Source organism: Sminthopsis crassicaudata, chromosome 2 (assembly GCF_048593235.1).
Source record: "Sminthopsis crassicaudata isolate SCR6 chromosome 2, ASM4859323v1, whole genome shotgun sequence".
NCBI classification, from domain to species: domain Eukaryota; kingdom Metazoa; phylum Chordata; class Mammalia; order Dasyuromorphia; family Dasyuridae; genus Sminthopsis; species Sminthopsis crassicaudata.
Window position 1 is genome coordinate 63,664,828 of NC_133618.1, and position 26,392 is coordinate 63,691,219.

Consider the following 26,392-nt stretch of genomic DNA (forward strand, 5'->3'; position numbering starts at 1 on the left):
GGACAATGAAAATGGCTATTCAAAACAAGTTACATTAACTATCTATTTCTTTGTTTTTGATTTCTGGGTAAGCCGTTTCTTGTGTGTGTGTGTGTGTGTGTGTGTGTGTGTGTGTGTGAATTGTGGATAGTGAGTTAAAGGAGATGAAGCTTTGTATGATTTTGAACTTTCAATATTTATAATTTATTATCAAAAGTAAAACTTTACATGAAGGTTGCAAGCTTTGTGGAAATAGGGAAAATTTGTATTTGAATATTAAAAAAAAAAAAAATCACAATCCTTAGAGTTAGAAATTGGCAGGAAACCAATGCCTGTTTCACTTGATAACATTTAATGATTTACCGAACTACATTTTTGTGTGGAGCTTAGTAGTAAATCATATCTGATTAAATGGAAGTAGTATAAATCCCCTTTTATGAGATTCAAATGAGAATTTACATCTAACTTTCATCTGTTAGTGCTGTTAGTGAAATAAGAAGAATCTAAAATATTTTTAAAAGTTAATCATAAGAGTAATCGCAAAAAACCTTATGTCTATTTAATTCCCAAGAAATCCCATGAATTAAAATGCAGAATTATAGGATGTTAAAAATGGAAAGGATTTTAAAATATGGATCACTGTGTCATATGTTGTAAGAAGTAGAAGGAAGTTTAGAGCATGGAATGTTTGAACTGATAGGAATCTTGGAAGTGGAAAGATGGTGTCTGCACGTAGGTAATATTATTAGCTTTAGCATTAATAGCTTGAGCTAGTTTCATAGATCTGGAAATTGAAATGCAGAAAGGGAAGTATTTTATCCTGAATAACCAGTGCAGTAGTGGAATAGTTGGGACTAGAATTCATCTGATTTCTTCTGTATTTTCCCTGACAAGACCACTGCCTTACATTTAAGGGGAACACTGAAATCAGAGCCATTTCAGTAAAATCATATTTCAAAAGAATTTAAGAAAATTGTTGTATTTCTAATCACCGGCAAAAAAAAAAAAAAAAAAAAAAAGACAGTAATCTTTTGCTTTAAAAAAAAAAAAAAAAAAAAAAACAAATACAACATTTAGTAAGTAATGTCTTTTTTTTTTTTTTTACAAAAATATCTTCATGTGAATCAGATATTGAAAGAGTACTTTATAACTATCTGAGAAATGTATTATTTGAACACAAACTGTTTATCATTTTTTACCTAAAGAAATCCCTTTGATATGAAGTAAAATTTGTTAACAAAATTACCGTCCTTTGAATTGGCAGAATTATGGAAATCTAGAACTGAAAGGGATGTAAGCATATAGAATGTAAGAACATAGAGAATCTGACAACCAGAAGAGATCTTAGCATATTTTGTTAAACCTTTAATAAGTCTTAGAACATTATTGTGATGTTCTCTCTGGAAGGGACTTTATTATATTAGGATGGTTAGAACTTGAAGGGATCTTAGAGATAATCATATATAATCTCTTCATTTTACAAAGACTTAAAAAGTGACGGCTATGGTCACATAACATCCTCCCACCTAATGCTGTAGAGTACAGTGCTTTGTGTACAGTAGGTGTTGCAAAGTCAATATTCAGATGAATAAAGTGAATGTTAGTCAGTGAATCAATGATTTTTTGATTTCTATTAATTTCATAAACCTTGTAATTTCTACTCTGTTACAATTTTATTTCACAAATTTGATGCATTTTAGTTTCACAACCCACAAAGTAGTAAGAATCATAATATATAATAATTGGCATATAAATAATATGTGCACATATGACATTTTGGTGTATATATTCATATGCATTTATATGCACATATTATATGTATGCATTTACATGTATATATATTTATATCTGAGAGAGGGAGATATATATTGAAAAAGAGAGAAATAAAGAGTGAAAAAGAGTGAAAGAGTGAGGCAAACTTGAAGCAAAGGATCAAATAAGACTACTTGCTGTGTGTGTACCTGGACAAGTTGGTTAACTTCTCAGTGATTTAGGAAGATCTCTAGGGTCTCATGTTACTGAAAAGGTACTGACCTGCATTTGTAAAAGTTGAAATCCTTCTACCAGTGAAATCACATGTCCCTTCGCTACACACACACACACACACACACACACACACACACACACACGGATTGTTACTCATTTAAAAACATTGTGCAAGAGGGATACTATTTTCAATCTCTTTGAATGATGTAGGTGTTATCTGCCCAGACTCACTATAGTATTCTGCCAAATCTTGCTGAACTATATAATTGGTTCTTTTTGACTGCTAGAAAAGATTTCATGTTCTTATGATTTGCTTTTGTACATCTCTGTCAGCTTGGACTCTGACATGGGTCTGTGTGTAGAGTCTTAAGGGTCCTCAATGTCTTCCTGAATATGAATTATTGTGAACAGATTGCCTTAGCTTCCACTTAGACTAGAATAAGAAAAATAAGGTTGAAATTCAATAGAGCTGTTAGTGTTGAATAAAGCAAAGCCAAAAGGCTATCTAATATATTGTCTTTGAAAAAATAGTGATTTCTTCCCTTTGGAACTCATAGTACAGAAAATAAGGTAAAATTAGAGTCAGGGGAAAGTTGGGTTCATATTTTGGCTTTAATGATACTTAATATCAAGGGTAAATTGTATAACTACTTGAAAGTTATTGTTTTTTTTTTTTCCCTAACTGGACTTCAATTTCTTTTTTTATAAAATGGGGCAATGCTATTTGCACTAACTACCTAATACAGTTTGGGAGAAACAAAATTAAAAAAAAAAAAAGAACGAAAAACTCTGAAGCTTTAAAATACTCTATAAAATGAGAGTCAATTGAGTAAGAGGAGAATGTTCCCCGTTTGTTACCCATCACTGTCATCCTGGGAAATGCTAATGTATTCATTCATTCTTCAAATACTTATACACTATTATATCAAGACCATTTGTTGTGCTGTGTGGAGAACATAGATTAAGAAAACACAGTCTCTCCCCACATTTCACAGAATCACATAACCTTTCATAATTGGAATGGACTTTAGGGACCATTTGATCTAACCAGTTCCTGAAAGATTTCTCCCATACCATCTCCTGTACTCCTATGGCCATTGTGCCATTGTACACCCCCAGTGAGGTAGAACCCACTGTCTCCTGAGGTAGCCCATTTTAATGTTCTGTAGCTCCATTAGAAAGTTTTCCCATACCTCTGATGACATTTCAATGTTTATCTTTTTAGTTCTTACACATTGCTCTTAGTTTTACCTCCAGCCAAGCAGAAATTTAATTCTTCTTTGTGACAGCCTTCAGGAATCCAGTTATCACGTCCTTGCTAAGTTTTCTCCAGTGGCTAACATCCCTGAATTCATAAATCAATCCCAATTTGGTGTGGGCTCAAGGTCCTTCACCATCCTGCACACCCTCCTTTGGACACTTTAATTCACTAATACCATTCTTAAAAGTGACATCCAGGATCCTTCATAATATTCTTACTGTAGTCTGAGCAGAACAAAGTACTGTACTATAATATCCTAGTCCAGGATACATAGGGCTCACATTACTGTAGCATATAGCAGAAATAGGTATAATCCCCTGCTGAGGAGGATACAACAGAAATACCAACATAGTGTAATGGAGGTTGAAAGGAGGGAGGGCACAACCACATTGCCTATGTAGAACTTGGGGGATATGGAAGAAGTGACATTAACATTTAAACAGAGCTTTTAATCATAGTTAGGTTTAGAATTAACCTAACTTTTAGGATTAGAATGATGAAGGAGACCATTGCATACATAGAGATTAAAGGCAGGAAAATCTAAATTTTGTTTGGAAAATAACTAGTAATCTGCTTTGGCTAGAACACAGGGGAGTTTACTGAGACACAGTAGACAAGTAAGTTGTTATTAGATCCCTGATTATCTGAAAAGGGAATTTGAACTTGGTTTTCAGCAAAGTATGATGAAAATGGTAACAATATATAAGTGTAAGTTATAATTAGTATTTTTATTTATTAATTTACTAGATGTTATACATAATAAGGAGTTATAGAAGATTTTAAGCTAAGTCTTAGTAAAATTGCAATTTTAAAAGATAGTATAGATTATATTATTAATGCATGTAAGAAAGATGAAAGATTATTATCCAGAAATTTTGAGAGGCATCATGGAATAATGAGGGAAAAATAGACATTGGAGTTGAAATCTTGTCTCTCTTATTTAATTACCTTCATACCTCTGGTCATTTCATGTCTTCTCTCCAGCATTCAGTTTCCTTATGTAAGTAAGACTAGATGAGCCCTATAAGCCATTTCTGGTCTGTGATGGTGTTGAGTAAATTTCCATCTTTATAATAATTTTTATGTAGCTCATATCATAGTGAAATAAAAAGTCAGGTATATCTATGGTATATTTGGCGCACAGAGCTTATTAGGCTGTCTTGAAATTCTTGACCTCCCCCCCCCCATAATTTAGATTATGGATTTAAGCCATCATTTCTTTATCATGACACCCTATTGTCCATCAGGGACACTCAATCAGACTTTATTTCTCTCAGCACTACCCCATCTACTTCATCCCTATTGTATTTACTCATATTCTTTGTATTGTAAGGTCACAAATATATTTTCTCTCTTCCTAGCTCCACTCTGATATTGATTCTGGTGATGGGAACATTAAATACATTCTCTCAGGTGAAGGAGCAGGAACCATTTTTGTTATTGATGATAAATCAGGGAACATTCATGCAACTAAGACACTGGACCGAGAAGAAAGAGCCCAGTATACTCTGATGGCTCAAGCTGTGGACAGAGACACCAATCGACCACTGGAGCCACCTTCAGAATTCATTGTCAAAGTTCAGGACATCAATGACAACCCTCCTGAATTCTTACATGAAAATTACCATGCCAATGTGCCAGAGCGGTCCAATGTGGGTATGTATCAAGGTTCTCTCTCTCTCTCTCTCTCTCTCTCTCTCTCTCTCTCTCTCTCTCTCTCTCTCTCTCTCTCTCTCCCTCCCCCCCTCCCCTTCTTCTCTCGTTCTCTCTCATCTGTCTTTCTTTTCTCTTTTTTATTATTGGGTAAATATTACCCAAACTATTTTGTCACAATTCAGGAAATAGGATGAAGACTTTGTTATCTGAGAGAGGAAATAAGAGGGGGTGGCTTTCATGCAGTCATCAAGGTACTAATAATAAATGCATCAGGGACCTATATTAAATTAATTCAATATTATAACATAAAAACTTATGTAACATAAATCAAGGGGATTTAATTTGCATTATTTGAGGAATCTTTGCCCTGCTAAAGGATTCCCTGGAGGACTGCTTTAAATTGCCACTTCCCTTAGCACATTTAATTTAATTCATTCATTCAGATTCATCTATTTCATCCTATGAGCAACTCCACTGAATACAGATCTACCCCATATAATATTCCCCTTTGAAACTTCATTTTGCAATGAGGTAATATTCTAAACAGACCCCCCTACCAAAATATAGTGAGAGCCCTACTTTAAGAGGGTTTGGTCAATTATTCATTTAAAACATTGTTCCTGGAAATCTTACTGTTTTGTTTTTAGTCCTTAGCATAGTGCCTGGCACATAATAGATGCCTGTTAACTTATTGATGACTAGACTTGATTTATAATATTTTATCTGCCATTATGTTTTTGCAGAACTAAAAAAAACCAAAAAAACACAGATCTGGAAAACTTCTACCAGCATTGATATCTTTTGCTCCCCTTAGTTAAATAACATAATTTTTTGCAGTTAATAGTTGGTGTTATAATACTTGTGCGGCTAGACTGTACCAAATGATCCTGCACCATTTCCAGCACCAAAATATTAAAAGCTTTGAGATTGGACCTTTTCTACAATCTATGTTGTCTTAAGTTTGATACCTCCATATTGTGACAGAATGATACCTTTCCATTCAGATTCTCCAGCTCAAGCGCTTCATTAGCCAATAGCTCCAGTATTGAGAGTTTTCCAGGAAAGATGACAAATCAATATTCCACTTAGTTCCTTGGGTAAAATGCTCCAGAATCTGACTCAATACCTGCTGGCCTTAGAATTTAACAAATGCTGCCTTAACTGTTTTTTGTTGTTTGTTTGTTTCCTGATAGTTGCAAATCACATTTGATCAAGGAAAATATGGTTTCCATATCAGCAGGGTACAACAAACTGGACAATATTTATAATAATAAAATAATTAAAAAGTAGGAATAACAATTTTATTACATGCATAGTTATAATAAAATGATGAATTTATTATGCTGCTACAGATGGAAGACTGCACCCTGTCTTTTTATGAATAGTAATTCATCATTAATAAAAATTTATTACGTTCTTTTGGAGGAATTTAACTTAAATATTTGATTTACTGAATTTTCCAGTTGCACGAGTCTAGGAATGTTTTTAAGTACTATTTGTAACATTAACTTAACTACGAAATGTACTAGAATTTACCACAAAAATATACTGTTAATGTTTGAATGAACTACTTGAAATGTATGTCCTTTTTTTTTCTTTTTTCATTAGGGGTGATGAGAGGGAGAAACTAGTTTTTCTTAATAAAAACTAAATTAAGCAATTTCTAATTTCAGTGAAAAACCACAAATGCATTGAATTAATATCCTTGGCTTTCTTTCAATTACAACATGAAACCATATCTCTAAAAATATAATTTGTGTGATATAGGAGATTTGAGCAAAAATATCTGTCTCCTTTTTCAGGTACATCTGTGATCCAAGTAACTGCTTCAGATGCTGATGATCCTACCTATGGAAATAGTGCTAAACTGGTTTATAGCATTCTGGAGGGCCAGCCCTATTTTTCTGTTGAAGCACAAACAGGTATGGAAGATTGAAGTTTAGAGTTTGAATAGTTTTGTTCTCTGACCCCGGTCTATCATCAACAAAGGGGAAATTGTGGAATCAGTAGACCTATCTTTAAAATCTGATTTTAGCATGTGTTAGTTCTTCAGAAGTTAATTCACTTATATGGGTTCATTTCTTCCTAAGATTATATTTAAGGTGAAGATTGTGGGTTTTGTTTGTTTGTTTGGTCTAAGATCCCTACCAAGAACTTTCTTTGCTGATTCCCATCAGCACTTTCTCTACAGCTTATAGTTTTAGAATATTGCATTTGATTAGGGTTTTAAGTTGAGATTTGCCTTACAGCTCCACATAAAGGACATAAATGAGGCAATTTTTGAATCTCAGTCTTTTTGACTCTCAATCGATTTTTTTCTACTATGTCATGCTGCTGTACCACCTCCCTGCTTCTACTCAAAGGCTGTAGAACCCAGGTTCCAAATCTTTTTCCATGTCATGGTTTGGCACTCTATAATATCAAAGCCTCTTCTTCATTTGCTCAGTGCACTGGCATAAGCTGTATGGGTACACTAGAAAATGAGCTGACATGGGCGTACTTGAACATTCTCATGTACCATGAGGATAAATGAATGAATAAAGGGAAGGAAAGAAGGAATAAAAGAAGGGAAATCAGAGGGAAGGAAGGAAGGAAGGAAGGAAGGAAGGAAGGAAGGAAGGAAGGAAGGAAGGAAGGAAGGAAGGAAGGAAGGAAGGAATGATGGGTTCACTCAGGTTCTTAAAATGTGTCAGACTTCATACTAGAAGTGAAGACAAAATTTTCCTTCAAGGAACTTATAGTGAGAGCGGGGGCGGGGGGGGGGTTAAAGCATATATAGTGTAGTTGATGTGATTATGCTTTCAGAATTGGAAAGACTGAGGAAGAGAGTTCATTGATGGCAGCTAGTGAGGAGATAGCCAGAGGGTGAAATGAAGCTTGATTAGATCTCAGCTTAGAAATTGTGGGCCACTGCAGGACCTCAGATCATTAGTTTTGGAGTTAAAAATATTAAATCCTTAGCATCATGATTTCTTGTCCAGGTGGCACAGTAGTTGATAAGGATATAACTACGGAATGAATGAAGCTTAGCTATATCCAGGCCAAAGTATAGTAAGTAGCTGAGGTAACCACTAATTAGTATAGCAGAATTTTGTGAAAAAGGGGAGATGACCAAACATTCTTAAATCTTTTTTTTCACTTCCATCTTTGATTCTGACCATACACACTTCTTACATGAGAGGTTTGTTTGTTTGTTGTTTGTTTGTTTTGTTGTATTGTGTATAATAGGCCTCTTTGGTAATCTGCTAAAACCTATGGTTTTATTCTTCAGAATAATTACTCTTAAATGCAAAAAATAAAAAATTAAATTACAAAGGAAACTGATAATGCTGCAAAATAATCTCTTGTCTCTGTCTTTGTCTGTCTGAATCTCTCTCCTCTGTCTCTCTCTGTCTCTATCTCTGTCTGTCTCTCCCTCTTCCTTCTCCTCTTCTTTCCTCTCTTCTTCCTGTCATCCCCCTTCCTCTCCCTTCCTTCTTCCTCTCCTTCCCTTCCTCCCTCTCTCCTTCCTTCCCTCCCCCCTTATTCCTTAATCGGTCTTTCTCTCCTTCCCTTTCTGCCTCCCTGTCTTCTTCCCTCCCTCCTCTCCCTCTCCCTCTCCCTCTCCTCCCTCTCCCTCTCCCTCTTTCTCTCCTTCTCCCTCTCCCTCTCCCTCTCCCTTTTTCTCTCCTTCTCCCCTTCTCCCTTTTCCTCTCCCTCTTCCTCTTTCTCTCCTTCTCCCTCTCCCTCTCCCTCTCCCTTTCCCTCTCCCTCTTTCTCTCCTTCTCCCCTTCTCCTTCTTCCTCTCCCTCTTCCTCTTTCTCTCCTTCTCCCTCTCCCTCTCCCTCTCCCTTTCCCTCTCCCTCTCCTTCTCCTTCTCCCTCTCCCTCTCTCTTTCCCTCTCCCTCTCCCTCTCCCTCTCCCTTTCCCTCTCCCTCTCCCTTTCCCTCTCTCTCTCTCTCTCTCTCTCTCTCTCTCTCTCTCTCTCTCTCTCTCTCTCTCTCTCTCTCTCTCTCTCTCTCTCTTCCCCGCAAAAAAAAAATTCCTGGAGCCCAGCTATGCTATGCCATACATCATGTTTGCTCATGCCTGAAGCCAGATTCTATTCAACATTAAATCATTACACACCAGTACTCTTCTTACTAGTTAGCACCCCTGAATGATCAGCAAAAAATACTAACATAGTAAGCTTCATTGTGTGACAGGTGATATAGCAGAATGGAGTTAGTGGGAAGGGTGGACCGTCCTCCTCACTGCTCATGGCTGCACCTGTGATTGCTCTCTGAAGCCACCAAATCTCTTAACAACTGTGATATGTAATTGGGGTGTTTTTGTGTATAACTATGCATGCATGCATGCATGTGTGTGTGTGAGTGTGTATAAAGTTTAATTGATAATCCTTTAATTCATAGGGATAGGGAAGAAGGGAAGGATGACATTTTCTTGTAATTCCAGGGTTTCTAAATTGTAAGTGATGGATGATTTGTTCTCTCTCTGTTTTTCACCTTACTCATCCAGGTATAATCAGAACAGCGCTTCCAAATATGGACAGAGAAGCAAAGGAAGAATATCATGTTGTAATACAAGCCAAGGATATGGGTGGACACATGGGCGGACTCTCAGGGACAACCAAAGTGACAATTACACTGACCGATGTCAATGACAACCCACCAAAGTTTCCACAGAGTAAGGCTTGACATTTTTTTTTTCTTTTTAAAAAATAATCTTAGAACTAATCCTAGCAATTTCTAGTTCTAGTTCATATTCATCATAACAACCTCAGGACATGGGTCCCTCAGGAATTATAATCCCCAGATGAAGCATCCTTGGGACCTACTCTGTCCTTGTTTTGCATTTTATAGGCTGTCAAAGGAAGGAAACCATGGAAAGAATATTTCAGAGGCTATCAAGTATAAGAAGTAAAAAGAATAGTCCAAGATGAAAACATGATAGCTCACATGATTAAGAAATAGATGTATTTATCTGAGAATAGCACCGAGGATATCGCTTCATGTACTCAAATTGACCTGATATGGACAAGTTGGGAATACGAGAATAAAAAGTATTCAAAAAATTTTATAAAACCAAATAAAAAGTCATATCAACATGATTTTTAAAGAGATTGCTTGCTGTGTGCCAGGCAAATGAATAGTTAATTCAGGGTAGACTACTTGCATAAAATGGCATTTGCTGAAATTTTGAAGAAACTCGACAAAATTAGATATGGATTATCAAAATAGAAGCTATCATTGCAAAAGTCCTGTGTGTCTTAAGATGGCAGATGACATCACAGAGAGAGTTTAGAGGATAGTTATGAAATAATAAATCTTACTTCCTTTGCAAGATAAAACACTAGGCCTTAAACCTCATTCAACTAGCTCCATTTCACATGTTTGCATGTATTAATTTATGCATATATACACATATATGCATGTGCATATGTGTAGGTATATATGTATACCTATATACACAGGTATACAAATGTCTGCACACATATATGCACAGACATGCATGTACATGATTCACCAGAGTAAGAATATTACCTTTTATTTGTTTTTGAAAGAAAATAGGCAAAAAAGCACTATCATCAGATATTAAAACTAATGAATGTGAGTATTGAGTCACTGTCAGTAACATTCCAAAGACTGGGAAAGAGTTAAGACACTAGAGAAAGGTAATTGTCTCACTTTTTTATAAAAAGAGAGCCTACCTGCAATAGGTCAATGAATTTGACTTTGATTACTAGGAAATCCATTCTATGATGGATAAAGTTATAAAAGAGATGGTTGCTCAATATCTAGAAAAGAATGCAGTGTATATAACATGTCTTCATCAAAAATAGGTCATGTCAGCTGAGTTTTCCTTTTCTGATAGGTTATTAATGGATGAAGGGAATGCTATAGATAAAAGTGGCCCAGATTTTAGGAAATTCTTTGATAGCATGTATACTTAAAAACCCTTTACAATGTTTAATTTTCTTTATTGTGGTAATAATTGACAAAATTAAAGTTTTAATATACAGAAAATAAAAGCAACAACAAAAACAGTTGTGAAATTGTAGTAGTCTTTCAGTTTAATTTTTTAGTTTTTATCAATTTTAATTAATTAAATTACATTATATTAAATTTAATTTTATAATATAGTTCTGTTTGTATTCCCTTCTATATTTCTTTCTGTTTCATTCTACAAATGTTAAATATGTTTTGTGGATGGCCTTATACTTTTTTGTATCTCTTTTATTACCCATGAATTCATTTTCCCTCCCTTAAATGTAATAAATACACACAACTTAACAAAATATCAATATGTTTGTCATGCTTGAAAATAAATGTAAATTTGTTTTTTTTTTTTTTTTCTGGCAGAGTAGAGTTGAGATTTTTAAATTTTTTTTTTAATTTTTATAATTATAACATTTTTTTGACAGTACTTATGCATAGGTATTTTTTTTTTTTACATTATCCCTTGAACTCCCTTCTGTTCCGAGTTTTTCCCCTCCTTCCCTCCACCCCCTGCCCTAGATGGCAGGCATTCCCATACATATTAAATATCTTATAGTATATCCTAGGTACAATATATATGTGCAGAACCGAATTTTGTTGTTGTTGTTGTTGCAAAGGAAGAATTATATTCGGAAAGGTAAAAATAATCTGGGAAGGAAAACAAACAAACAAAAAAAAGCTCACAGTTTACACTCATTTCCCAGTGTTCCTTTTCTGGATGTAGCTGATTCTGTCCATCACTGATCAATTGGAATTGGATTAGCTCTTCTCTATGTTGAAGATATCCACTTCCATCAGAATACATCCTCATACAGTATCATTGTTGAAGTGTATATTGTACTCATTTCACTCAGCATCAGTTAATGTAAGTCTCTCCAAGCCTCCCTGTATTCCTCCTGTTGGTCATTTCTTACAGAACAATAATATTCCATAACATTCACATACCATAATTTACCCAACCATTCTCCAATTGATGGACATCCATAAATGAATGTAAATCTGGGACTCGTGTAAAGACATGATGATTAAACCAATAAGATCACAGAGGAAGAGAGTATAGAGACAAATGGAAAGGACTTAGGACATAGTCTTGGGATAGCCCTAGTAAGAGGGAAAAGTACACAGATGATTATCCTGCAAAAGGAAACTTGGAAGAATTGATCTGATTGAGTGAGATACCGTCATTATAGAACAGAATCATAAAAAGTTAGGAAGAAGAAAGAATCAAGAGCTCCAACATTTGGGAGAATACAATGGGACCTTATTATTATTATTGTTGAGTCATTTTAGTTTCTTCCATATTGGAATGGTTTGCCATTTCCTATTCTAGCTGATTTTATGATAAAGAAATTGAGGCAAACAGAATTAAGGTACTTACTCAGAGTCACACAGCTAGTAAGTGTCTTAGACAAGATTTGAACTCAGAAAGATGAGTCTTCCTAACTCCAGACCCACTGTTCTATCCACTTGACCATCCAGCTGCCCCAACAACAGAATCTAACATTTAGAAACATTATGCCTTTTGAATGTAATCTCTAAATATGCTATTAAATCTTGTTATGATGGAAAACTTTCGTAAAATCCAGAATATAATGAATAGACAGATTAAAAACAAAATAGAAAATACAACTGCTATTATAACAATAATAGCTAGCTTTAAGATGTCTTAAGTGCTTTAAAATACCAATGTTAAACTCAGTTTGACATTAAACAGAAACACAGGAAACTAAGAAGCATACAGTGATCCCTTAGAATCTTATATTGATTTAAAAATATATCATATTAAGGTAATTGGTGGTCTATTGTTTGTAAATATTTCCCAATTATGTGTTATTCTGGGTCCTGACACTCATCTTTGCCCAGTGGTAGATGCTATTATTAATGGAAATTGAGGGTGAAAGAGGTTAATTATTTGCCCAAGATCACACTGCCAGTTAGTTTTTGAGGGAGGATTCAAATTCAGGTCTTTGTAATTTCAAGTTCAACATTTTTACCATTGGGTCACATAGGTATCAAAATTTGCCTTGAACTCTTACAAAAATTTGACCTAACTATATTGGATTTTTATATGCCATTTTTTACATTTTCTTCAAGAAAAAGTGGATTTTTTTTCTCCCTGAAGCAATTGAGGTAAAATGACTTGCCCAGGGTCACACAGCTAGGAAGTGTTAAGTGTCAAAAACCAGATTTGAACTCAGGTCATCTTGACTTCAAGGCTGGTGCTCTATCCACTGCACCACCTAGCTGCCTCAAAAAGTAGATTCTTAGGAGAGATTATGGGGTAAAGAGTCTGAAAACAGGGATTCACTGGGACCAAGATTATAAACTGAACTCATGAATAAAGTTAGAGATGGATACATGGTAACCTAGTGCATAGAGTATTGGGTCCAGAATCAGGAAGACTCATCTTCCTGAGTTCAAATCTGACCTCAGACACTTATTATCAAGTCATTTAACCTCGTTTGCCTCAGTTTTCTCATCTGTCCAGTAAGCTGGAAAAGGAAATAGAAAACTACTCCATTATCTTTGCAAGGTAAATCCCAAAAGGGGCAGCCAGTTGGTACAGTTGATAAAGCATCATCTCTTAAGTTAGGAGGACCTGAATTCAAAACTGGCCTAAAATATTTAACATTTCCGAGCTGTGTGACCCTGGGCAGTCCCTCACTAAATCCCAATTGCCCCAATGGGAAAAAAAGAAAAAAAGGAAAATCCCAAGTGGGATCATGAAAACTTTGACAGGACTGAAATGACTGAACAAAAACAACAAGAATAAGGCAAATGAAAATTCATGTAGCAAATATTAAAAAATAAGAATTGGCTTACCCCTTTATGTACCTAAGGCATCTCTCTCCAATGCTGCTGCCTGATATACAATGAGACATTATTCACAAATTGTCATAGATTCACAGCTGTCTTTAAAGACCTAAAACCCAAGGAGGCTCATTAACTAGCCCAGAGTCATATATCTAGTAACCATTAGAGGAAAGAGTTAAACCAAGTTCCTTTCCCTAGTGAGCTAATGCTCTTCCAATATACCAGTCTTCCTCTCTAAGAAAGAGCAATTCTCTCTTCACTCTATGTCTGTTTTCTTGTTTGTTTTTGGTGTTTCTTAGAAACATTTTTTTTTCTGTATAGAACTCACTCAAGTAAACCCATTTTTTTTTTCCTGTAGGTAATCTGTAACATATACAGATTGATATTTGATAGAAAAATAGAAAAATTAGGTGATTTGTATAGTGAAGAGGGTGTTAGACCAGGAAGATCTATGTTCAAATTCTTCCTCAGCTTACTAGCTATATAATCCTGGGCAAATAATTTAATTTTTCTCTGCTCTACTTTTCTCATCTGTAGAATAGGAATAATAATAGCACAGATTTTCCAGGATTATTGTAAGTATCACTTGGTATAGGATCGGTAACTTTATAAAATTTAAAAGGTGATGATAATACTGAGGATGAGGATGAAAATGACATGTCTATTAAACATCAAAAAAATCTCTTACCAGAATGTTCTAGCTCCAGTTCTGACATTCTTTTCAATGTGACATATTATCTGTCTTTACATGAATTTGAAGATAGGGATAGTCAGCAACCATTCTCTTCTTTCCCTATTATTTACATGCTAAATTTTCAGTTCAATGAACATGGCCCATCACTTGAATAATAATCATGTTTTCCTTATGTTTCTCAACTAACAAAATATTTCCTGGCTTTCAAGACCTTGTTCAGAATCCACTCTTTTAGTGAAGCTTTCTCCACTTGCCAAAGGTCATCCTTGCCTGTTCTCACTCTGAAGTTCTATTATATTTGGAACCTGATCTGCACACTGTTTCACTTGATTACATACTGCACTTTTTAGTCCTCACTGATTTTTAGACACATTTCTGGTTGTGTGTTGCATAACATTTTCCATCCCCAAATAAATTTTTAATTACAAGGGCCATGCCCTATATTGTTCTTCTATTCCCATATGTCTCACGTTGCTGAACATGTTGAAGATGCTCACTTGATTGATTGATTAAGCAGTTATTATTATTGAAACATTCTAAATATTGATGTTATAAAAGGGTGATTAATAGTCACATAATCATAGGAGACAGAAGGTGACTTTTGTAATTAATTCTTGGGTCTTGTCATTGCTAATCAATGAGTGTATAGGAAGGGAGACATAATTCTTGCTCAATCTGCTCTCCAGAGTGGAATCAAAGTAGAATAGTATTATTAGGAAACATCAATAGTATTAATTAGTTATGAGTTAACATAAGTTATTATTTCAATTATTGAATTAATGGAAATAATTTATCAAATTGAGCATTTATTAAATGCTTAGTTCAAGGATATATATATGTACATATATATATATATATGCAGTGGTATTTGTGTGTGAATGTAATTATTTCCTGATTTGCAATATATGAAAATTATTTTTCTATCCTACATGTGACTTGGGACACTACTTTTCTGTAGTACCCCTACAATGCATCTTCTAGACTTCAGATAATTTATTCTTCAAAGAGTCATATAACATAGGGCATTTGTTTTACATTTGCTTATTCTCTTCCTTTTTATTTATTTATTAATGTTTTACTCAATCCATATGAGTTTCACATCCTTTATGTAACATGCTAATGTAATGAGATCTAAATTCTTACACATTCCTTTGGGACCTCCTTGAAAACCTCATGATGATATGGAGATGACATTTTTTTTTCTAAAGCTATATACCAGAGTTTATGCTAAGGCCTGATAAATCATTCCAATATGGAAAAGTTTTAAGCTGTGCTTCTGTCACCTGAAGATGATAGTTATCCATAGCCTAAAAGTTGAGCAAGAAAATGTTCATTTATTTTTGATTTCTTTATGTATTTTTATATCTATTTGTTCATTAATTCATTCCTTTATTTGTTTGTTGGCCTATTTATTATCACAGCTCCTCATTAAGAATTGTCTTCTAAAGGTATGGGGACACTGGGATAGATAATACTAGAAGGAGGACCATATTAAAATAGCAAAAGCAAGACTTTTCTCACTATCAACAAAACAAGACAAAAAGTTATTTCTCTTCTGTCCAGGTGTATACCAGATGTCTGTGTCAGAAGCAGCTGTGCCAGGAGAAGAAGTTGGACGATTGAAGGCCAAAGACCCAGATATTGGAGAAAATGGCTTAGTAACCTATAATATCATTGACGGGGATGGCATGGAGCTGTTTGAAATTACAACAGATTATGAAACACAGGAAGGTGTGGTGAAACTTAAGAAGGTAAGAAGAGGTAGAATGCTCCCACCCATCTGGATATGAACATTCACCCCAAGAATGATTACTTTCCCTCTGTCATCTTTTCCTGATGAATCTAGAATAAATTATGGCCCAGAATAAGCTGGGATCATCCCGTCTGTGGAAATAATTTAGATTCATTCATGAAACTGATCCTTAAGGAGGGAGGGGATAATTTGGAAAAATGAATACAAGGGATAAAAAAAAAAAAAAAAAAAAAAAAACACTTGGAGGAAACATCCAAACAATCCCTTTTATGTAGATAAGACATTACAACAGTTAGCCTACCCTCCAAAGCTTTGGTTGAAAGCAGTGGGAATTGAATGGCAAAGCACTTTGTAAATCTTTAAGTGCTATGTGGTTATGAATATTATTACTGTGCTGATGCTGTTACTGCTGCTGGTGGCGATGATGATAATGGTGACCTCAGAGCTATTGAGTCCCCAGTTAGATAACAAGACTTTGACTAAAAGATCGGGTTTTTTTTTGTTGTTGTTGTTGTTGTTGTTGTTTTGTTTGTTTTTGTAAAAACTATTTGTGTTTGGATATCTATTTAATCAAGATAATAAGATTATGACTAAAGGGATGGAGTCCAGAAGACCGGAGTTCTAATCTCTTCTTGGAGACTCACCTGACATCCAGTTAATAAGCATTTATTAAATTCTTACTGTTTGCCACTAGTGATAACAAATAAAACCAAAAAGATCTGCCCCCCTAAAAAAAAAAAAAAAAAAAAAAAAAAAAGAAAGAAAAAAAAAGAACTGATCCTTAAGGCCAATTCTCATGTGTTATTGGGCTAGACTAATGATTCTACCTCAATAGTTCTCATATGTTTGTTCTTTAAAGATTACTGAGGATCCCAAACAGCTTTTTAAATGTTGGTTATAGCTATAAATATTTACTTCATAAAAATAAAAAATAATTTTATTACGGAAATATTTTTCTTTTTTTCCTCATAGGCATCCTGAAAAAGTTTTAGGGATTTCCCAAAGTCTCTGGACCACACATTTATAAGTGCTGCTGTATAGGACTACAGAGACAAAAGTAGCTTTTAAAAGAGAAATCAAATCAATTTCATTTTAAAATTATGACACAATTATACTATATTCTATAAATTATTTTTAAAAACTGATTTACCACTTGAGAAATCAACACCTTTCAATCTTCAAAGCATATTTGCCATGAAATCAAAATTGAGTGATAGGGTTACCTTGGTTTTAATCAAGTATTCATTTTCAACTGAGTAGTGCCCCATGAATATTAAGATACAGTGGGTAATGGTGAAAATTGGATTGTAACACTGATAAAAATTAATTTGAAGAATCAATAAAGAAGTAGGAGATAGAAAAAGAAATATTGAGGTCAACTGGAACTGAGAACATGAGGAAGCTGTTGGTTAGGGAGGAGCAGATGAATAATGTTGGCATTTTATCTATGCAGAACTTTAGATTTAGATTAAAAAAACAGTAAAGAGTAAAGGGAGGGAAAGGTAGAAATAGGATGAAATAACCTCAATTACAAAGAAGAATAAGATTAAAGAAAACAGAAAGATGAAACCTAGAGAACTGAAGTCCAGATGCTGAGAAATTTGTACTTACGAAATGTAGTTTCCAAACCCAGCTCTGCCACTGAGTCAGTCAATAAATCCTTATTAAGCACCCTCTATGTGCCAGGAATTATGCTAAATACTAGAAATATAAAATGCAGTTCCTGTCCTAAAGGAGTTTTTAGTTTAGTATAGGAAAACAATACAGAAAATGAAATTGAAAGGGAGTTAAGGGAGGCACCCAAACAAATGATATGAGGGACTCTAGTACAAAGAATGTGGAAAATCAAGAGATGATCATCCTGAGAATTCTTTATAAATGGAGACTTTGATAGGAGTTTTTTGTTTGTTTGTTTGTTTTGTTTTGTTTTGTTTTTTTGCCTTATTCTTAAATCTTAAATTACTAAGACTGATTTAAACTCTTAGGGTAATTATATTCCCATTGACTAAGTTTTTTCTTGGGGTCATGATGTAGTCCAGCCCAAATGAGTGCAGCTGCTGAGAAATTGGTTGAGTGACATGTGACAAGTCATTTGGTATCAGTGATCCTTTTTGTCATGTTTCACTAATTTTGATAATGCTTTAATTGGTTTTAGATAAATAAATACAACAGTAATGATAATAACTTAAGTACTTAAACATTTTATTTTTAATATTTTTTCTATAGCAACCTATTGTAGGTAGGGTAAATAGAATTATTTTATTTTGCTGTGCTTAACTCTTTTTGAGCCTATTTAATGTTTCTTGGCAAAGATAATTTCACTTCTAGCTCATTTGACAGATGCAGATACTGAGGCAAAAAAAACAAAAACAAAAACAAACAAACAAAAAAAAAAAAACTGAGAGTTACATAGTAAGTGTCTGAGGTCCAATTTGAATTCAGGTCTTCCTCATTTCTATCTGCCATATAGATAAGAAGAATATGCCTCCTGCCAAGCCCCTATGTGCCTGATATAATAGAAATAGTTCTGAGTTTTCCACTGTGAAATGATGACTATACTAATGACATCTGGCATGTTACTGTCAGCTTCCCTTACTAATTAATACTATTCTTCTGTGTGCTTGACACTGACATATGAGCACTTGACATACACTAGTCTTGCATCCCATTCTTCATTTTGGATGTAATTGGATGGTTGGTTGAGCAAAGGTTGTCACCTATTTTCAATGCATTCAGAGTATAAACACACAGTGTCTCTACAATCTTTAAACATTTAAATCACCCCATGGAGCTTCAACATTGCAAATGAGTTCCCTGCATATGATTAATCTGCACATCCTTCTCCTCTAATTCAGTGTGTTTATTTCAAGTGAAGGAACAATTTTCTAAAAAGCAACCATTTAAGATTAAGGTGGTGGCTACTGTTATGTAATTTATTAAAGAACATTTGTCTCAGCTTGTATCATAGTTAGAAAATTCAAAGTAAAGGATAGGAAAGTTTTTTTTTTTTTTTAAATATAAAATGAATTTCAATCAACTAACAAGTAAGTACTCACTACCAGTCCCTGTGTTATGCACTCTGAATATGAATATAAAAGTGAGACAGTTCTTACCCTCAAGGAATTTACATTCTATCAGGAATATATACCATGTTCACAGATGAATAAAAATAAAATAGAATAGATTGTACATAATAATACAATGATATCTTTTGAGGGAACACAGAGAGAGAGTTTGAAGATTTAGGAAAGGATATTTGAAGGAAATGATCTTTAATTGAATTTTGGGGGGAGGGAAGTGATGGACAAGCTTAAAGGATGAATAGCATCAAATAATGCTAAAGAGAAATCACTTGTTTGTAATTATGGAAACAGAGGATCAAATTCTGTATGGAGAGAAAAAGTTGGCCAGTTCATTTGAAACATATAGTGTATGGATAGAAAGAATACTCAAAAAACTGGTGGGAAAAATCTCTGGATCCATGTTATAAAGGGCCTTTACAAAAGAGATATATTTTATCCTAAGGCTGAAGGGAACCGTTGGGATTTCTTGAGCAGAGTAGACATTGGCAGCTCTAAACTTCTGCAATTTCATTTTTGAATATTGCCTCTACAATCAACAAGCTATGTAATCTTCATGTTATTTATTACCTCTGGGATGAAGTTTCCTTATATACAAAATGAAAATGATAATCTCCATATGTTCTTCATGTATTTGTTTTAAGAAAAGTACTTTCCAGTCATTTAAAGCCCCAGAGAAATTGTTCTACAATTCTATTGCTTTTTATCCAACTCTCCAATCCTTAGTGTGATTGAATAAGGATCATAGGATTTGGAAGATCATCCAGTCCAACAAGTCATAGGATGGACAAGAAAACTTAGGCTCGAAAAATGAAAGTCATTTATACATCACAGGGAATAAGATTGGCAGAGTAAAAATTTGACTTGAAATCATAATTCTTGCACATAAATCTTTAAGTCTATATACTCCATTGGATCCCAGATAGCCAATATGTTTCCCTCTGGATAAAAAACAGATATTCAAGGACAACACTTGCAAATGAAACAATTAAGCTTCAAAGGACTGTACTTTTCTATTTGATAATTGAGGATAGCTTTTTTCCCCTCAAATAAGTGTCCAAGAGAACAAATCATTATTGAGAACCTCTCTCTATCTATCATCTATCTAAATTATAAAGTAACAATTAGTTCTTAATGAGCCAGTTAATATAATTTACCATCTGAGCCCACATATTAAAATTTTAATACCTTTATCGCAAGTTAGGATGATTAAGGGATATATAGCTTTTGGAAATGGGAACATTAGCTTTAGAAAAATATCCCATCTGGAAAAGACCTGAGAATATTAAAAGATATAGATAGATAGATAGATAGATAGATAGATAGATAGAAATATAGATATAGCAAAACTTGAAGGAACCAGACAAGAATATTAGGATATAGAGGAAAAAAGTATATAAAATATTGAAATAATTGAAAAAATGGAGGAGTCAATCAATTAGCACTTATTAAGTACCCATTATTGGTTGAACCTATAATTATTCCAATTAATTCAAGAAACATTTATTGAGTGCCTATAATATACCAGGCACTGTAGCAGATGTTGAGTAGTAAATATAATGATGAAATTCTTCTTGTTCTCAATTAGCTTATATTTTATCAGGGGAAAATAATAACATTTTTACTAGTAAATTCATATGTTCGTCAACCATTGAGTACCATGTTCCTGCCCACTATTCTCCACTCCAGCTGGAACTACAATTCTAACTCTGTCCTTTTGATCTGGGCTTCTGATTGGTGAGAAGTAGCCATAAATACATTAGTAATTTGACTTGACTCACCCACTATGCTACTTCTTCTAAGCTATTTTCACTTTATGTCACCACAAAAGTCGCTTTCTGACATTTCCAAATATATATATATATCTTGTAATTGTCACAATGTCTGGCACATAGTAAGCACTGAATAGATGTTTTCTCCTTTGTTCATTCATGAAAGTCATAATGAATGGCAGCTGAGAAGGTCTTTGAGGGAAAACAGGTATTCTATAAAGGTGAAAATAGAGGAAAGAATATTCCCAGCATAGTGGATGGCCTGTGCAAATGGAAGATGTCAATGTCAGTCTATGAGGAACAATGTTTACATGGAATGTAGACTATATGACGGATGGTTTTTTGAGATCAATCTGGAAAGACAGATTATAGCAAGAGTCTGGAAGGCTTGAAATGCTAAACAGACCAGATTGTCTTATACTAGAATATAAAATTTCTGGAGCTAGAGTCTGATAGACCTGTACCTTAGTTGTAAAAAGTTAGCAATTGGTTGGGGATTGTGTTAGGGTGGTAAGAGACTAACTACCAAGAGAATTATTAAAAGGGTTTGTTACAGTCTAATCAAGAAGTCATCAGAAACTAAATGAAGGTGGTAATTGTTTGAATGGGAAATTATTACATATATATATATATATATATATATATATATATATATATATATATATATATATATTGTGTGTGTGTGTATAAATATATATATATTTATACACACATATATACACAATACACATATACATACATGTAAGTATGTATATATGTATACACACATATATATGTGTATAAATGTATGTGTATATATACTTATATGTGTGTATATATATGTATATGTATATATATATATATATATATATATATATATATATATATAAAGAGAGAGAGAGAGAGAGAGAATGAATATGATATGATGTGGAGGTACAAGCAACAGAACCTGGAAGCTAATTGGCTATGGAGAATGAGGAAAAATGACAAGTTCAGGATGACTCTGAGGTTATGAATTTAAGTAATTGGAAAAATGATTATGACCTCAAAAATAAAATTAGAAAAAAACGTATTGGTAAAGAAGTGTTTTTGAGGGGGTAGTCAGCAGTTAGTAGTGAAAAGACAGGTTTTGACATGTTTAATTTGAGGTTCCTTTGGCACATCCAGCTGTGGATGTTCAGCCAACAATTTATGTATAATTACAGTTCAGTAGAGACATGAGGCCTAGATTTAAATATTTGAGAGATCAGCTACATAGAAATGGTAACTGAGCCCATGGAAGCTGATAAGGTCACCAAGGAAGGAGAAGTACAAAAAGAAAAGAAAGCATAAGATAGAACCCTAAGATTTATCTACTCAAAGATACTCAAAGTATCTATCTACACATACTATAATACAGCCCCCTATGCTACCAGAAAAGGAAACAATACATGGATAAAAGAACCAGAGGAATTCATTATCATGAAAACAGCAAAGAGAAAGGGTAAATAGTTTCAAAAGCTACGTATTGAGAAGATGATACCAAAAAGTATCATACATATTTGTGTGTGGAGATATAGATATATGTGTCTATATCTATCAATACAGCTATGTGTATATTCACAACCCAAGAAAACATTCTGTTTAGTTCAGAATATATTTCCTCTTAAAGTCAATCCCTTAATCAGATGGTAATATAATGGAAGGTATATTGGAGATGGAAACTTTAACTCTGATATTTGCTTGGATGTAAAGCGCATGTCTTTAATGACCCCATTTTTCTCATCTATAAAATGAGGTACCTTGTTTAAATCATTTCTAAACTTCCTTCTAGTGCCAGCATTCTCTGATGCAATGATGGATGGTGTTCTTTCTCTTACCAGCCTGTAGATTTTGAAACCAAAAAAGCTTACAGTCTAAAGGTGGAGGCTGCAAATGTTCACATTGACCCTAAGTTCATCAGCAATGGCCCATTCAAAGACACGGTAACAGTGAAGATCGCTGTGGAAGATGCTGATGAGCCGCCAATGTTTTTAGCACCCAGTTATATTCATGAAGTTCAAGAAAATGCGGCTGCTGGTACTATTGTTGGTAGAGTCCATGCCAAAGACCCTGATGCTGCCGGCAGCCCCATCAGGTATGAGTGTGCCTTAAAGTTTGCAATCTCAGTATACTGAGCATTGGCAAATGATTTGGGAATTATTGTTTCAAGAGAGAGTGGCAATAATTGGGCTTGTGTAAATATATATATTTTGGGGAGAAATGGATTCCAAGCACAAAGCAAGCAAGTATGGGAATATTGGTCTAAGACTTAGGTGATATGACATCTAATTCTAATACTAATTGAGCCTTTTTGAGAGTGACTACAATCAAGAAATTTAACTGTTTCTTTGGAATCATCTTTAGTAGTGAGAACGGGAAAGATAAAACTTGCCCATCTGGCCTTCAGGGCTCCAATGAACAAAATTCAATTCATAGAGGCATTTTATTGAGTGCCTACTCCATGAAAAAGAATGAATTGGGAGATGATGGAGTTATAAACACAAGCCAAGACACAGTCCTTCCTAATTGATCCTACACACTATATAGAAGATGAGGCACTAGAATAGGTAATTATAATGCACAGTTTTTAATAAGGTCACCATAAAGGTACAAAGTCTTGTATGAGCTTTGAATAGGAGATGATCATTACAAAAGGGAAAGAATCACATGTTACTTAAAACAAACAAGTGATAAATTTGTTTAAATTTTAAATAATTCTTAAAAAGTCAATGAACAAATAAAAAATAGGGCATTGTCATAATTAGAATTAGCACAGAAATCAACAAAAGCACAGATCCGGATTTTTTTGGTTTCTAAATTAATTTAGTTATAAAATGCATGAATACGATTAGTAGAGGGCAAGTCAGGAAATGTAGAATGGTAATATCTTCTGAAGTTATCTGATGCCTAATCAAGGAATGATGATATTTATAATAATACATGCAAAAGTACTGGGGTGAGGAACAACAAAGAACAAAAAATAAAAATAAAAGTAAACCGTTTTTCTACACCTCTATTCTTTAAGAAAGCAAACTTGAAATGGAATTTGTTTTAGTAAAAAGAACAACAATTATTTTGTTGGATATTGATTTGATTATGGTTATGTTAAAGATATAGATTCAGTGTGTATATAAATGGTTAATTGGAAAGTTGGAAAAAGACCAAAATAGAGAAATAAATGATTAAAGTTTGAATATGAAAATTAACAGGCTTGCTTAAGGAGATGAGGGTTATTAAAGATAGAGAAGGCTGAGAAGGATCTTTAAAATCCTCTGCATGAAGCCAGTTTTAATTTGCAATCCAGAAAATGATGTTACAATGTAAAAAAGAGGGTGCAAATCACACCTAAGGAAAAAAAAAGTGGGCATAAAAATATGGATTGCAATATATGCATGCTAAAATCGCCTTAGAAGGAGTTTTTTTCTAATTGAGCAGATATTCATCTCCCTTTGCCTAAAAGCATGGGATAATCCATCAGTCACTCTCACCCCTTTAAAGAACTTTTCACTTTTAACCATGTGATCTTTCAAACCAATTTTCCCTTGGTAAAAATACCATGACATACAAAGAAAAGACTTATTGGGGAGCATGCCTTTTCTTCAAATATTTTTTGAAGTACTCTACTTGCTCCCCTTGTTCCCAAAAAGCAGGCTTATGAATAAAAGTTGTGGAAAGACACGTCAGTCCAACATATATTTGGAGTAAAAGGGAAATAATCAGGACTGGGGGATTGGAGAAGGGGATAATAGTTAGGAAGAATTGAGTCCCTAATCACTGAAGGGGATAAGTTGGGGTTGAATGATCACTTACAGGACTGTTGTAGAAAGGGATATTGTTCAGATGTAGGTTGTACTAGATAAGGGCTGAGATTCCATTCAAAGCTGGGATTCTTTGGTTATGTTCCTAATTACTTGGGTCAGGTTCTGCATAATCACTTCTTTTCACAATTTCTATAATTATAATTGTGCATACCCCTTCCATCTTTTTGTGTATTGCAATTAACAATCCAAGTTCAATCGTGGATTGAATTGAATTTCTAGATGTTTCCTCACTGTGATGTCAAATAACTGGCTTAATATTACTGTAGCGATATTATGGCTTCCATTAAAATTGATTCTTCAATTCAAGTAATATGTATTGAGTACCTATTCACTGGGAAAGTGCTGTATCTCAGTGGGAAGGCATCAAAATACCTGTTTGGATATTCATTCTTCCATCTATGCTCAAGTCAATTAATCTTTCTCTGGGTCCTAGTCTCATTATCTATATCTTCATTTTCCTTGACTCAATTCTCTTTCAGTTCTAAATCTCTATTCCTGTTGTGTTTTATATAAAACACTGGGAATAGAAAGGCAAATACAAACTAACCCTCAATATCAAACAACCTACAATCTATTTAGGAAATATAACATGTATTCAGACAAATAAATACAAAATAATTTCAGATATTAGACAACATTTACAAGTTAGTTTCTTAGGAATGAGAAGAAGCAATTAAGATGAACCTTGACAGAACACAAGTGTATGTAACATGCCCTCTGGAGTATTCCTCACACATGCCCACATCTGGAACTCCAGAGGTGGTCGCTATCCCTAAATCAGTGAATAACTGTGTGGAGGGCCATGATAACTAATGTGATTTCTGAGTATTCTATAGTGTGCTTCTCCTAAACAATAAAAAAAAAAAAATAGACTTATTCATCCTTTAGCAAAGGCATTTACTAAAATAACAAGATTTAGTACAAAATATTCCCCCCAAAACTTCTCTGTCAATATACATGATATCCCTAAAACCTCAAAGCCCAATTTTGCCATAGGAGGGTAGTGAAGTATCTATCCAAAGGGAAAGTGTGGAGGGCTAGCTCGTAATTCCTGGCACTGGAATCCATGTCTCCCTTTAGAGGTTCTTCATGGAACTTCCCTTCAGGATACTCCTCTCTACATAAAACTTCTTAATCTCTGAAGCTATTTATTTCTTTGTATGATTGCCTATATTCTTCTACCCTTGTCACATCTCTCTATTCCTTACTGACTTTATTGTATCGCTCTGATATGATATGTCTGATGAAATGATCAGTGGTGAAATCAGTGAAATGAGGTGAAATCAATTACTTAGACAATCATCAAAACTGAAACTCCAAACCCACAATTTTTTCACTTCAGACACTTTGACCCCATTCTTTTTAATTTTTATTTTTCTCCAGTTACATGTAAAACAAAATTTTTGGTTATATTTGTACATTCATTTTTATATATTCACTTAAGAATCATATTGTGAGAGAAAAAATCAGAACAAAAGGAAAAAACCACAAGAGGAAAAAACAGAAGAAAAAGAATAAAGGAAGTTAACATAGAATGTCTTGATTTACAGTCATTCTCCATAGTTCTTTCTCAGGATGCAGATGGCATTTTCTATCTA

General features: G+C 34.1%; 1 protein-coding gene across 1 annotated transcript in view; it reads left to right on the plus strand.

Annotated features, from left to right (window-relative positions):
- Nucleotides 1–26,392, plus strand: part of CDH11 (cadherin 11) — a 210,240-nt gene that overhangs the window by 159,283 nt on the left and 24,565 nt on the right. Inside the window, exons 4-8 of the mRNA XM_074286558.1 lie at nt 4,588–4,882; nt 6,685–6,804; nt 9,380–9,547; nt 15,932–16,119; nt 22,815–23,068. Of these exons, the coding sequence (XP_074142659.1) occupies nt 4,588–4,882; nt 6,685–6,804; nt 9,380–9,547; nt 15,932–16,119; nt 22,815–23,068 (1,025 nt within the window). The remainder of the gene's footprint in view (nt 1–4,587; nt 4,883–6,684; nt 6,805–9,379; nt 9,548–15,931; nt 16,120–22,814; nt 23,069–26,392) is intronic.